Consider the following 15243-nt stretch of genomic DNA (forward strand, 5'->3'; position numbering starts at 1 on the left):
CACACACACACACACTTCAAACTTAGAAAGCTAGCTGTCCCCTTCAGGGCTCAAGGAGTTTTGGGGTACTCAGGATTCAAGGGTGTTCAGTTGGAAGAGGGAAGGCGCCTCAGCTCACACATAGGACGGGTTCACTGTGGAGCTTTCCCTCCCCTCCAGTCCACTTTAAGGCAGAATCACCTCTGCCTGCTATGGGCAAACCAGATGCCAATGCTTCCTGGACATTAGGATAACCATGGATGCAGCCAGGCACAATGCTACAGCACCTCACAAAGAGTGTACAGACTGGTGCCCAGCTCCGGACACCTAAGCCTTTAAGATGCAATGTGCCGGGCACTCTGGTAGCTTATGCCTGAAATCCTAGCTACTCAGGAGGCTATGATCTGAGGATCATGATTCAAAACTAGCCCAGGCAAGAGAGTCCACAGAGTCTTATCTCTAAGGAACCAGACAGAAGCAGAAGTGGAACTGTGACTCAAGTGGTAGAACACCAGCCTTGAGCAAAAACAAGCTCAGGCTGAGTTCAAGTCTAGGAGGGCTGGCACAAAAACGAGACAAGGCACATTTTGGGGTCTACAGAGAACAGGAATAAGCCAAAGCAGTTGGCTTCCAGTCCAGGCCTGAACTCTGGGGCTTTTCTCCAGACTCCATGTTGAGTCACTCATGTAGTAACTGGTAGATCTAACCACTAACAAGCCAACAACTAAACAAGCCACCAACACAGGCACCCCGTGGGGAGCAGCCTGCCTCACTGATTAATAGGGATGCCTCCCCAGGAAAGCTGAGAGCTTTGGGGACCAGTGGGGCAGCTGCATCCACAACACTCAGTCCTAGAGCATGGCTAGCAAGCTCTGACCCTGGAGCAAAGCAGGTAAGGAGGAGGACAACCAGGGCTGGGAATCTCGAGCCACAGTAGTGACAAGGCCTCTCCTGTGGATCTTTTAGTATTACCTCAAAACCCCATTCTCCAATCCACCTCTTCTCTGTTTAACCTCTCTCAGATAATCAAGCCACAGTCTTGTAGGCTTTACCCCTCTCTAACCCCCACTCCAACTTTCAATCAACCTTGTGCTAGGATTGGGGTTTGAACTCAAAGCCTCATGCTCTTGCTTTTTTTGTTTTTCCCCCCAAGGCTGGTGTTCTACCACCTGATCCACAGCTCGACTTTTGGCATTTTGGGTGGTTAACTGAAGACTTTTCTGTGTAGGCTGGCTTCTGTGATCTTCAGATCTCAGCCTCCCGGGTAGCTAGGATTACAGGCATGAGGACCTGCACCCAGTTATTCTATGCTTCTTAAGAGAGATGCCTTTTCCAACAGACTTCTCACTCCTCTTTTGGCCAGTCCCATGTCACAGGCCTGTATGTGCACCGGGGCCCATACAAGTGCCAGAAGCAGGTCAGCTTTCCCGACACGGCATGAGTACCAAGGGCCTCTGCTGTCAGCAGATCCGTGGTGTTCACCAAGAACAGGGCCAGGCCATGTGCTCGGGTGTCCACTCCATCCTGTGCTGGCACAGGACGATGCACACAAATAACTGCAGAACTGGGCTGAACTAGGAATTATCCTGCGGGTGTAATAAGGGGCACAATTGCACATGTGTGCGCAGAGACAGCAAAGAGCCATGAGACCCAAACAGGTGCAAAATTGCCCTAGCACAAGAGGCCTGGGCCGGACTCCAAGTTCCCCAAATGGGAGCGGGCCAAGGCCTGAGTGCAGACCCAGCTGGGGCTTTGCCTCAGCTCAACTCCCACCTCTCATGGTCTTCCGCCTGGCCCAGAACTCATCCACAAAAGGTCCAGGCCCTCAGGCACCCAACACACGCAGTTCTGTACCTGAGAAAATCAACTTAAAAAGATGTAAGGACAGGTTGGGAATGTGGCTTCATGGTAGTGTTTGCCCAGCATGCATGACGCCCCGGGTTTGATTCCTTAATACCACATAAACAAAAAAAAAGCTATAAGTGGTGCTGTGGCTCAAGTGGTAGAGTGTTAGCCTTGAACAAAAAAGGCTCAGGGACAGTGCCCAGGCCCTGAGATCAAGCCCCAGGACTGGTACAAAAAACAGGGGAGGACATGGAAGGGTGACCTTTGTGGAGGACAAACAAGTGCTTGGTAACTTCTTCCAGACCCCACTCCTGACCCACCCATCACAGGCCAGCCACCTCCCTTTTACATGAGCCTCCAGAGGACATTCACATGCTGCATGTGGACTCACATGCACCTGTTAAGTGCACAACTGTACATGAACACTCGTCTGGAAAAGCTCGCACCCCATCACCTAAGCTGATGGAGATGGTACCATCAGCCTTACCAGTCCACTCCACCCTCTTTCCTCTGCCATCCTTGCCGTTTACCCCATCTACTAGCACACACTCCCAGGTTTCCAGGGCTACAGACAGCACTAGTCCCCAGAACACAAGCTGTTGCTAGAGGTCAGGAAGCGCTGGGACTCAGTGAACCATGAGCAGGACACAAGGCTACATCAGACAGCCACACGTTCCAGCTTTTTTTCAGAGCCAATCCTGGGTCTGGAACTCAGATTCTTGTACTCTTTTGCTTTCTTATATTTTGCTCAAGGGTGGTACTCTACCACTTGAGCCACACCCGATACCTGACTCTTTGTTGGTTGACTGGAGCTAAGAATCCCACAGACTTTCCTGTCTAGGCTGGAACTATGATGCTCAGATCTCAGCCTCCTGAGTAGGTAGGATTCCAGGTGTGAGCCACGACACTCAGCCTCTGTTCTACTTGAGGTACTAAATCACCGTAAGAGTTATGGGCATCCAGCCGTCCTGTGTGGATGTGTACCACACAGGACCTGGGTGCAGGCAGGCACAGACATTACTGGTCCCTTCCTTTATATCACCCACTCCAGATCTGCTGAATCTACCATCTAGAAGGCCAAGCTGCTCTCGGTTGGCAAGATTGGGGCTATTAGTAAGTTGGCATTTCTGGTATTGCAGATACAGTGCAGTCAGTGCTTCACAAAACTGGTCAACTACCAGTGCAAGGACTACTTAAAACATGTGAGAGAACAAAGGATGCTCTAGTATTTCAGAAATTTAATTTACATAAACAATTGGTGCACTAATTGCAAATCATTCTACTTTACTCCCAAAGCAGACTCTTCCCTGAAGGATGTTTATTAGACATTCTATAGCCTCGTTTGAGTTATAGAATTTACTTAAAAGTATTAACAGTAAAGTTGTGAAGAATCTTTGATAATTCAGGCATTTTACTAATTTGAACTAATCTTCCTCGTTAGTGTACACTGAATGGGCTTTTATCATTCTATTAAGAGAAAACAGCACAGGCTGTAGATCATTCTCCCTAAATGCTTTGGAAGGACATACCTCAGGTAGCAGAAAACTGAGATAACATCAGAGGAATGAAAACAAAGTAAACAGGAGTGTAATCCTAGCAACTCCCAGAGACTGAGATCTAAGGCTCCAGGTTTAAAGCCAGGCAGGGCAGGAAAGTCTGTGAGACTCTTAATCTCTAATTAACCAGCAAAAAGACTTAAATGGAGGTATGGCTCAAGTGGTAGAGTGCCAGTCTTGAATGAAACATCTTAGGAATAGCTCCCACACCCTGAGTTTAAGCCCCAGGACTAGTAAGAATAAATAAACCAACCAGTTGAGAAGCAACTGTCATCTGATTTACTCTGACAGATGATTTATCTGCCAAGGTACATTTAAATTATAAGCAAAGCTCATGAAAATCTCAGATCCTACATCACAACCTTTCAACTTGGTGATGCAGTTTCATGAAAATGGGCATGGAATGCCAGCAGGCCTGGGCCTCTGATCTGACCCCCAGAAGCCAGGACACATGCACCTACTGGAGGGCCTTGGTAGGGTCCACATCTGATTTGCCCTCAGTCCTCACTGCCCTCCATCCCTGCTCTCCATGCCAGCATGGAGGTCACACATCCCTCTGAAGCTGGACAGTCCCCATCCATCCTCCCCATAGAGCCTCACAAATCCCCATGGGAGGAGGGACCCTGGGCCGGGGAGGCAGATTAGGACCTGAGTGTCTTTTAAGAGATTAGTTAAAATCCTCCAGGACTTGTCATCCCAGGCCAAGATGTGACAGTAAGCCACATGCCCCCACAGCATGGATCCCACGGGACCCAGGATCAGGAGGGGAGGGGCGCAGGATAGGACAGGACTGGAGGGACTGGGGAATGGGATTCAGAAGCCACCCATCACCATAAACACTCCAGCAACAGGGCTGGGATCAGGAACACTGCAGCAAATCCGCCTTCCCTCCCCCCACACCTCTCTTCCAAACAAGGAAAGCTATAGCTCCTCTGGGGTAGGTAGGGGGGAGAAGGAGGCTTAAGACTTAAAAGGCAAAGTTTGTATTGTGTCACATTTTAATTAAAACAAAGACCTAGTGCAGCTCAGCCCAGTCTCCTTAAGGCATTTTCTAGTCCTTTCCCCACGGGCTCCCCCTTACCCCTGGCCCTACCCTATCCTCCAACCAACCAGACCATTGGCCTTCATCCTCTTTGCTGAACACGGCCTGAGAGCTGAGGATCCAGGTTCAAAACCAGTGTGAGCAGGGAAGTTCGTGAGACTCTGACCTCCAATTAACTACCAAAAAGCCAGATGTGGAGCTGTGGTTCAAGAGCATAAGGTCCTGGGTTCAAGCCCCAGTACCGGTACCAAAAATATGTTAATTAAGTTGTTGAACATCATGTTCTGTACAACTGCATTTATATCACACACAAAAAGTTCTATATTTGTTTAGGCCACGAGCCAGTGGCTCAAACTTGTAATCCCAGCTACTCAGGAAGCTGAGATCTGAGGATTGTGATTCAAAATACACAGGCAGAAAAGTTCACAGAGTCTCATCTCCAATTAATCACCAGAAAACTGCAAGTGGTGCTGTGGCTCAACATGGTAGAGCAGTAGCCTAGAGCTGAAGAGCTCAGGGACAGCACCCAGGCCCAGAGTTAATCCCAGCTACTCAGGAGGCTGAGATTTGAGAATCAAGGTTCAAAGTCAGCCAAGCCAGGAAAGTCTAAGACTCTTACCTTCAACCAACTAGAAAAAAAAGCTGGAATAGAAGTGTGGCTCAAGTGGTAGAGCACCAGCCAAGCAAGCACGTTAAGAAAATGAATGCAAGCCACATCTGTTCCTAAGAAGCCAAGAGGGTCAAAAATAATATTCTCTATCCCCTTTTGGATTGATATATAATTCTAGGATACATTTATGAGTTAAAACATTATATCCTGATTACATAATGTTTACCTTCTCTAGAAGTCATAAAAGAACAAATAAAAAGGAGTCATGGGCTGGGGCTGACCTGAGTGAGCATGGCCTGACCCTCACCCAGGTGTGAACTCTCCCCTCTTCTTCCCCCTCTCCACTCAAAGCACTTCCTGGCTGGAAGCAGTTACTGATCTGTTTACAGAGGCAGACAATTCTGCACCAGCACCACTCAGGTCACCGAAGTCTGTAAGGCCCAAGCAGCATTTGGAGTGGGGAAGCTGGTCACCTGGCAGTGACGAGTGCCACGTTCCACGGATGCTCCAGGGCCCTGCAGCCAGCACCCAGCACTTAGCTTATAGCTCCACGCTCTGGGGTGCTGAGTGATCATGCTGGTTATCACTGAGGAAACACCCGTTCATGGCTAGTAGTTAAGTATTGTCTTTCTGGAAATCAAATTTCTAACTGTGGGATTCCTGGGGGCCGAGTGGAACAAAGCAGATCCTGAGAGGGGGTGGTGGCATGGCTGCCTCTAACCACATCACGGCTGCCAGCTCTGCCAGAGCAGGGATGGTCCATGCACATGGCAGCAGCACACTCAACGGCGGGAACCAAAAGCAAAATGGATTTGCTACATCAAAATAACAGCAACTTTAAGACAAGCCTTGGCATACACACCAGAGAACCATGAGCAGAAAGAGCATAACTCAAGCCAGTAGCTCATGCTTAGTTGTTCAGAAGATTAAGATCCAGAGGATAGTGGTTCAAAGCCAGCCAGGGCAGAAAAGACTATTAAGACCCTATTTTCAAAATAAGCAGCAAACATGGCGGGGTTGTGGAGAAAAAGGAACCCTACTACACTGCTGGTGGGATTGTAAACTAGTTCAGCCACTCTGGAAAGCAGTGATTTGAAAGAACTGAAAACTGAACTTCCCTACAATCCCGCCATACCACTTCTGGGCATCTATCCTGAACATCATAACCCAAGAGATGATAAGGACACCTGCTCAGCTATGCTTATCTCTGCACTATTCACAATAGCCAGGAGATGGAAACAATCCAGATGCCCTCTACAGATGAATGGATACAGAAAATGTGGTATATATATACAATGGAATTCTACATAGCCAACAGACAAGATAAAATAATGGCATTTGCAGGGAAGTGGATGAATCTAGAGCGAATCATGTTGAGTGAGACAAGTCAAGACCAAAGGAACAAAAGGTTCATGGTATCCTTAATATGTGGCTATTAGATCCAAACAGTACAAGAGCTAGGACTCAATATTTACATACCCAATGCTGTGGACATGGTATTGGAAATATAAACACAACTACATAGACATAAAAACCGATGACTCTATAGATATAATGTTTTATTTCATAAATTAATATGTATCTATGATATACAAACCCTTAGCCTAATTTTGATTATGTTCTAAAAACTAAGTACCAGTGATTGTATATAGAGATTCCCTTCTTAAACACTTGTTAAACATGTCATTTGAAATATGATGTAAAAATCAATGTTAAGAAATTCTTTAATAAAAATAAGCAGCAAACAGCAGGGCTGGAAGCATGTCTGAAGTGGTAGAGTGCCAGCTGAGCAAACAAGCTGACAAGTGTGAGGCCATGAGTTCAAATCTCTGTATCAGCACCCACACAATATGAAACAAAATATGAAATAAAATACAGTTGGGATCAGATGGCAAATTCCTGCTTTAATAAAGAGCAGGCTAGAAAGTTGATTAAGAAGAAAACTAGGAGGCCAGGTAATAATTTGAGTTTCACTTTTGTTAGAATGTCATTGCTCTAAGCTAGGAGCCGGTGGTTGACACCTGTAATCCTAGCTACTTAGGAAGCTAAGATCTGAAGATGGAGGTTTGAAGCTAGCACAGGCCGTGAGGCTCTTACCTCCAATGAACCAACAAAAAGCCAGAAGTGGATGTGTGGCTTAAGGTGTAATGGCTTGAAAGAAAAAGCTAAGGGAAAGTTCAAGCCCCAATACTGGCACAAAATAATAATAATGAAATAACTGGACACTTGATCAGAAACGTTGCTTGAACTCTTCTTTCTTTAAAGCCTATTACAAAGCTTGTCACAATGCATCTGACCACATTAACTGGATCTGTGATTCAGGAACTTGTGGGGTCTTCAGTTCCTGGAATTACTCATTTGACAGTGTACGATCTAGGAAAACCTTTACACTTCATTGTGTGATTCTGCACCTTCCAAAGAAGACATAAATAGAAAATATACACAAAACTCCACCTATGCTGGATATCTATGGCTCAGGCCTTTAATTCTACTCAGGAAGCTAAGATCTGAGGATAGTGGTTCAAAGTCAGCCCTGGGAAGGAAATTCCATGAGACTCTTATTTCCAATTAACCAGCAAAAAGTCAGAAGTGGAGGTATGGTTCAAGTAGAAGAGAGCTAGCCTTGAGGAGAAAAGCTCAGGGAAATCTCCCAGGCCCTGAATTCAAAACCCAAGACTGGCACAAAAAAGGAAGGAAGGAAGGAAGGAAGGAAGGAAGGAAGGAAGGAAGGAAGGAAGGAAGGAAGGAAGGAAGGAAGGAAGGAAAGAAAGAAGGGAGGAAGGCAGGCAGGCAGGCAGCTAAGAATGTTGCTTAATGGTGAAGTGCTTGCCTAGCATGCATGAAGCACTGGTTTCCATTCCTCAGTACTACATAAACAGAAAAGGCCAGAAGTGGTGTTGTGGCTCAAGTGGTAGAATGCTAGCCTTGAGTAAAAGAAGCTCAGGGACAGTGCCCAAGTCCTGAGTTCAAGCCCTAGGATTGGTTTTTTAAAAAAATGTTTTAAAAAGGGCTGGGAGTTTGGCCTAGTGGTAGAGTGCTTGCCTAGCATGCACAAAGACCCAGGTTTGATTCCTCAGTACCCCATATACATAGCAAAAAGCTGGAAGTGGTGCTGAGGCTCAAGTGGTAGAGTGCTAGCCTTGAGAAAGTCCAAGGACAGTGCCCAGGCCCTGAGCTCAAGCCCAGGACTGGCAAAAAAAAAAAGGAAAGGAAAAGACAGGTAGGAAGGCAGGAAGACCAAAAAAACTGCACTTAACTGAGGATCCTGTCTAAGGGGGAGGCCTACTACCACAGGCTTCGTACAGGGCCTGCCATGGTGGCTCACAATTAGTCACTTAATAGAGGGTTCCACAAGGGGCTTGGCAGCATGTAATTTCCCACAGCTATACGCTGATTCTTTTGAAAATCGGGGGGCGGGGGTGGTCGTCACTAGGCATCCTGAATTTTCTTACACTAAAAGCCAACCATTCTCATGCCAGGTGTTGCCAGTGACTCAACGCCTGTCATCTTAGCAACTCAGGAAGCTGAGATCTGAGAATCACAGTTGAAAGCTAGCCCAGGCAGGCAGATCTGTGAGACTCAGCTCTAATTAACCAGAAAAAAATGTCAGATGTGGAGTTGTGGCTCAAGTGGTAGCGCACCAGCTTTGATTAGAAAAAGTCAAGTGAGGGCCAAGAACGTGGCCTAGTGCTAGCATGCTTGCCAAGCATGCACAAAGCTCTGGGTTCGATACCCCTGAACCATATACACAGAAAAAGCCAGAAGTGGCACTGTGGCTCAAGAGGCAGAGTGCTAGCCTTGAGCAAAAAGTGTCCAAGGACAGTCCTGAGTTCTAGCCCCAGGACTGGCAGAAAGAAAGAAAGAAAGAAAGAAAGAAAGAAAGAAAGAAAGAAAGAAAGAAAGAAAGAAAGAAAGAAAGAAAGAAAGTCTGTCAAGTGAGGGCAAGGCCCTGAGTTATGTCCCAGTATGCACGCACGCACACATGCACGCACGCACACACTCCCTCTGAAACACATACACAACTCCACCTCTGGAGAGGGTGAGTGACTCAAATCTCCTTGGACTTTGATCTCCTCATTTATATAAAGATGATAAGGGGCCGAGGAGCAGTTAGGGTTGTTCAAAGGACTGACTAAAGGGCTCAGGTCACCCTGCAATATGCCACAGAGTGAACCAGAAATGGCCCCCATGGCCCATGTTCCAAAGGCTCTCTCCCCAGGGGTAACAGCAAGGGGAGGTACAGGAAGCTCCAAGGAGTCTGAGGGGTCTTCAGGTCACAGCCTTCATGACCCGGAAGCAGACAATAGGACCCAGCCCCTCCATCCTCCTCTCCTCATTTCCTGGCAGTCCAAACCAGGTGTGACCTCACCCTAACCCAAAGCTGCTTTGAACACACCTCTCAATCTCTAGTGCTCTCCAGAGGTTCTGGGTGGAGCTATCACTAACACTTTTAAAGCCATTCTGTGCTGTGTCACGTGGATCCCCAGGCTGGGAGAACTTCCTGGTCAGTGAGACCCAAGGGCCAAGTCTCTACTGATTGCACCATCCTGTGCGAGCCAACACAAAATGACTGTCCCAGTCTCACCCCCCTAACCCCCCCAACCTCCCCACTCCCACAACTCAGACCCTCTGGCCACTCCAGCTCCATCTCTTTCCTGCAGAGATGTCCCTGATCTCACATAAGTGGCTTTGGAATGGGAAGAAGAATGGTGGCAACAGCTAACAGCTCCCAGCTGGGTGGGCACTAGGCCGGGACAGAAGGAAAGAAGGTGCTCTGGCCAGCAGGGCTAGAAAAAGGAGTGTGCTATGCCAGGATGCCAGCACAAAGCCTTGGGTCTGCAGTAGGACAAAGGAATGGATGGGCCCAGAATCACAGCGAGAGGAACTCACTCGACATGGGCCGAGGAAAGGAGAAGAGCCCAGGTCTAGTCTCAGAGGTTCATCAGTGCCCCACCCATCTGCACACTCAGACTCCACTCCCTCCGTTTCTGGAGTCTGGTCCTTTCGTGGGTCTCACTCCTGAAGCACTGTAGCCTTAGACAAGTTTGTAAAAGTAAAATTTTATTCCAGGCATGTGACTCACATGAGTGGGCTCAAACTTATGGCGTCCCTTTTTTTGTATCAGTCCTGGGACTTGAACTCAGGGCCTAGGCACTGTCCTGAGCTTTTTTGTTCAAGGTTATCACTCTAACATTTGAGCCACAGCTCACTTTGGGTTGTAGTTTTTAGTTCTTAACTGGAGATTAGAATCCTGCAAGGGCTGGCTTCCAATCATGATCCTCAGATCTCAGTCTCCTGAGCAGCTAGGATTACAGGCATGAGCCACTGGTGCCTGGCAAAACTTTGGCATTGTTTACTGTTTTGAATTCACATCAGTTCATTACAAAGAATGCTGCTACACAAATCAGACCACACCAGACTACACACAGAACAGGAGATTCGAACCTAGGTTTTGTCTATTCCTCAATGCCTTCTGCTTTTCCTGAGTGGAGGCTGTAGGAGGGAGTAGGCCTTCTGCCCTGGCCCAGTGATGGAAAAAGAGGTCCCCTCCAGTGGGGTGAGCTTGGCACATTCACTCCCTCATGCATTGTCTGGATTTCTGCCACTTTAATGCCCACTTTCCTCCAGGGCATCTCTATATGTGTGGGGGGCGAGATGGCAGCGCCCATCCTGTGCCAGCTACCCCCCCCCCAGCGCCTCAGCTGCCAGTGAACAGCAGGGAGAGCAGAAGACAGCTTTACAGTTCTTGAACAACCAAAAGACAAAAGACCCAAATGTTGCATTCCTGGTTTCCCTTGGATGGTTCCTTCTCCACCCCGGCCCCGCCCATCCACTCAGTCCCCACTCACTCCACCGCCCCACCCCACCCCACCCTACACCCAGAGGCCTCCAGGACTCCCTCTGATTTGAGTCCTTTTGAATCAACATGAATCACTAATTGCTGATTCAAATCCAGATACAAAGTGACTGGCAAATGCAGTCTAACAAATACAAACACAATATTAAGAGACTGTAGGTAGCTGGAGGGCTCCTGGCCTTCCTGTCTGGGCCTGAGAAACACACTGTATCTGAACCCACGTGTGTGTGTGTGTGTGTGTGTGTGTGCGCGCGCGCTCGCGCTGCCTCTGTCATGCATGGAATGTCCTAGGATAGCCCAAAGCCTGATAACTGGCTGGCACTCCAGAGATTCAGGTTTAAATGGCCTAGGGTCGATGCCTGACTATCAAGAATTTTTTTTTAAGTTCCTTTAATGATCCCAACCCGTACCCAACTCTCACAGACACCCCAACCTGTACCCAAATCTCACAGACACTGACAGAATACATTTCTCATGAGTTTCAAACACCATGAGAGACCCTCATGACAATGGAAATATCAGCCCCTTTCCATGGCCACAGCAGCCCTGGTATGTTAGACAGACACCTGAATGGCAGCCAGAGTTAGGCTGAGGTGGAGGTGAGGCCTCCCTCTACCCCTGAAGTTTACCACATTCATATTCCACATGGGTGAACTCTTAAAGGGCTGTGGTGGGTCCATGTTGGAAAGATGCCTCCACAGCCCCCCGGAACACCGTGGGTCCCCTGGATGTGCAAAGATTGATCACCCTGAACCCTCTGGAATGCCAGAGATCTAGCCCCTGCAGACTGAAGGGGTGTGTCCCCCTCCAGAGAGACCCAGGGGGCGTGTCCCTCTCTAGAGGCAGAGGAGACACCAGAACTGCTCCAGCATCACTCAAGACCTGAGATAAGACAGGAGACACCTCACAAGAGCTTCAAGACAAGAAAAGAATGCAGAGGGTGGGGAGTGCTGCAGGGAGCATGTGGGGGCTCCTTGAGAGGAGCCAAGGGCCTCCTAATTCCTCCCACTCCAGTGTTCAGATCTTGTCTGGGGGCATGAAAATCAACCTCATTCCACTCCTTCCCAGGAAGCTTCAATGCTTGCTGTCTACTCTCCTCCTAGGACTATAAACTAAGCTTCTTTGGTGAGGAGACTCAGGGTTAGCACCCTCCAAACACTCTACTGATGGCTTAAGTAAGACAAAGCAGTCCTCAACCCTTCAATCCACAACCTCCTCTTCAAAATAAAATCATCATCATCGAACCCCCTCTCCCTAGCATGATGGGCACTGCCATTGCCTTCTACAGTGGACTCCATGCAGAGGGCATAAATGCTGAAAACACTGAAGCAGCATGTGGTCAGACTCCAAGAAGCCAGTCCACAGCCCACACACTTGTGCTCCTCATGCACATGAGGGTAGCCTCATCCCAAGACCCAACAAATAAATGCTCCTGCTTTAAAGACAATATCTCACTCATTCTTTCGCCTTCAGAAATAGGCTTCTAGGTACTGAATTCCAATCTGTAACACACCAGCAGCCTTTTGGTGTCCCCACCCCCACCCCCAACCCCAAGGCCTAAGGCTTGATGGAAAAAGAATCAGAGGAATTACAGGGACCAAGGGCAGGTTAGACTTTCACACAGATTGCAGAGATATGCAAGGCCACTTACCCAGCAGAGCCAGATAACTCAGCACAGGGACAAAGCACTTCATGGTGAGGACTCAACACCAGCACCTAATCTCTCATTTCTGGCAATCCATTTGTAGCTCCAGAGAATAGTTTAGGAAATGGAACTTCACTCAGGAAATGAAAACACCGTGAAGAGGAGCCATCAGCAGGAGGGAGAGGGGACAAGGGGAGGATGGCAAGGTGTGAAAAGTCCTAGGTATCCTAGTCTAAGGGAGGGACCCAGAGCCATTCCAAAGCACTCCAGGCTCTAGCCACACTGTCTGCCTGGTGGCTTCCACGGGAACTGTAGATTGTGGTGTATTAAATCCTTAAGGAAAAAGATGGGGAAAGGAGTGAGGAGATCCTTTCATCCTCTGATTATACGGAAATGTCCTTGGCTTCGCCGTGAAGGTGTCTGTCTCCTCACTCGGGTTCGGTTTTGTCAAATCCCCCAGGCTGACAGGGACAGGTCGGATTTCTGCAGCGCCCCATAGAGCTCCATCCCCCGGTGCCAGGTCACGAGGCGCCTCAAGACGCCCTGAGCAAAGCGGGGTTCGGCTCAGCGGCCCCACAAAGACAGCAGAGTCCTACAACAGAACACAACAGAGGTTTACCAAAAGCCCCACGTTTTATTGAGGAGAGGATTTGAACCCCGGGGTCGGGGCACTTGAGTAGTCCACCTCCGCACTCTGACCTTGGGCTCGGTCACCAGCCGCCCCCTGCCTCAGTTTTCCCCTCGCCCCGGGCAAGGCGGCGTGGGAAGCACGATTGTTCGTAACACACGGGCTTCACTCTCGGGGTAACTCGGGCTCGGGTCGGGCTCGGCCGCCGCGCCGACCGCCCCGCCCTCCGCCTGGCCGCGCGGAGGACTCGGCCGGGCCCGGGCTCCGCTGGGGCCGGGACCCCCGGGCCGAGACCGCGGTTCCCGCCCCGCCCCGCCCCAGGCCCAGCCGCGGCCCCGCGCGCCGCCTCCCCAGGTGGCCCCGCTATTGTTTTACCTTCGCCAGGATATATTTTCCGCCTTTTAAAAAGAAAAGCCCGGGGGAGGCCTGGGTCCGGACCGCGGGCGACTGCCGGGGCGCGCTCGCCAGGCACGCGGCCGACCAGGGGTCTCCGGGCCGGAGTCACGGTCGCCTCCCGGGCCCCCGCCCCACCCTGCCGCCGCCTGAGCCCCGAGCCCGTCCGCCCGCCCGCGAGCGCCGAGCCTGACCTTCCCCGGGCCCACCCGCTGTCCGCGTGTCCGCCCGTCGGTCCGTGGCGACCGGGTCGACGCGCGCCTCAGAGGACCCGCGGTTTCCTCCTCGCTCCGCCGCCGCACGGGCAGTCGCGCTCGGGCCCCGCCCGGGCCCCGCCCACTCCAGGACCCGCCCCCAGGAGACCCGGCCTCAAGATAGCCACGCCCATCGACACGCCCCTCCGATTCCAAGCCCCGCCCTCCAGTTCCAGCCCCGCCCCACTGAGCCCGGCAAGGCCAGCCTAGTGGCCTAAGGAGGCCACGCCCTCGGACGCCCACTCCCTTCCAGGCCACGCCCACCTCCCACCGCCTGGGGCCCTCTGCACCGCCGCCAGCCCGCCCAGGCACTGCACAAGCTGATCGCCAGGCCAGGCCTGCGGGCCTGCGACACGGGAAGGTTTACTGGGGTTCTCACGCTGACACTGGCCGGAAGGCGAGGCGCACAGGCCCTTCCCAGGGCCTGGAGATCGAGGTTCGAATCCAGCTCAGGCAGGGAAGGCCAAGAGACTCTTAACTCCAATGAACCTCCAAAAGCCAGAAGTGGGGCTGTGGCTCTGGCGGTACAGCACCAGCCTCGAGGGAAAAAGCAGCTCAGGGCCAGCGCCCAGGCCCTGAGTTCATTCCTGGGGACCAGCACAGGGGCTTGCAACATACACACGCATGCATACACACACACACACTCGTGTGTAGACACGTACGCACATACACCACGTGGGTCCTCGCAGAAAGGAGAGCAAAGCCCCTGAGCCCAGCCATGTGGTGGCCTTGTTTGGTGCCACCGCCTAGGCTGTGTGACCTCGGCTGCCTCATTTCCTGACTGTAGCCCTTTCGCCCCATTGTTTAACCTCTCTGTGCCTCTGTTTCCTCATCTGTTACATGGGAAAATAATCCTCAATAAGATTATGAGATATCTGTTCTTGTAAAGCACTGTACCCTAATCAGTGGGTAAATACGAATGATCTTTCTTTTATGAGTAATGCTTTCTTTCTCATTGGCTCCATGATGCTGACCCCGGCAGCACAGACCACAGTGGCCTGCCCAAGCCCTGAACACCAGAAGGGACCCAGACCATAAAACAGGCTTGACAAGAACAGCAGTGAAGGCTTTTCCCAGAGGTTCCTGCCATTGTAGGGCCTAGACCTGAGCCACTGGGTTTGCCTGGAGGGACCTCCAAGCGTTGGTTTATCCTAATGGGAAAAATAAAATTCCATTCAGCTAATGTTCTCCTTTGCTACAAAACCTCAGAGCTGTTACTTGCCTCTTTGCTCCACTGACAGAGGACAGTGGCTTCCAGGACACTGCCTGGATTTGTGTCCCAGGTCTGTACTTTGGACACCTGGTCAAGTTACTTAGCCTGCCTTGCCTGACAGTGTCCTCATTTGTAAAAGGGCGTAACAAGAGCCAATGACCTCAGAGGGGAGTTGTAAAGATTAAGTGATCTGATGCAGTGGAGGACTTAGCTGAATACCT

At 50.3% G+C, this 15243-nt stretch overlaps 1 protein-coding gene across 1 annotated transcript in view; it reads right to left on the reverse strand.

Annotated features, from left to right (window-relative positions):
• The window catches only part of Igsf3 (immunoglobulin superfamily member 3), a 54535-nt gene extending 40685 nt beyond the window's left edge, over positions 1-13850 (reverse strand). The window contains 2 exon segments of the mRNA XM_090334090.1: positions 12541-13126; positions 13765-13850. Of these exon segments, the coding sequence (XP_090190216.1) occupies positions 12541-12583 (43 nt within the window). The 5' untranslated portion in view covers positions 12584-13126; positions 13765-13850.
• Positions 13851-15243: the final 1393 nt, after the last annotated feature.

This window comes from Megascapheus bottae, chromosome 6, assembly GCF_031878675.1.
Source record: "Megascapheus bottae isolate mThoBot1 chromosome 6, mThoBot2.hap1, whole genome shotgun sequence".
In the NCBI taxonomy this organism is placed as follows: domain Eukaryota; kingdom Metazoa; phylum Chordata; class Mammalia; order Rodentia; family Geomyidae; genus Megascapheus; species Megascapheus bottae.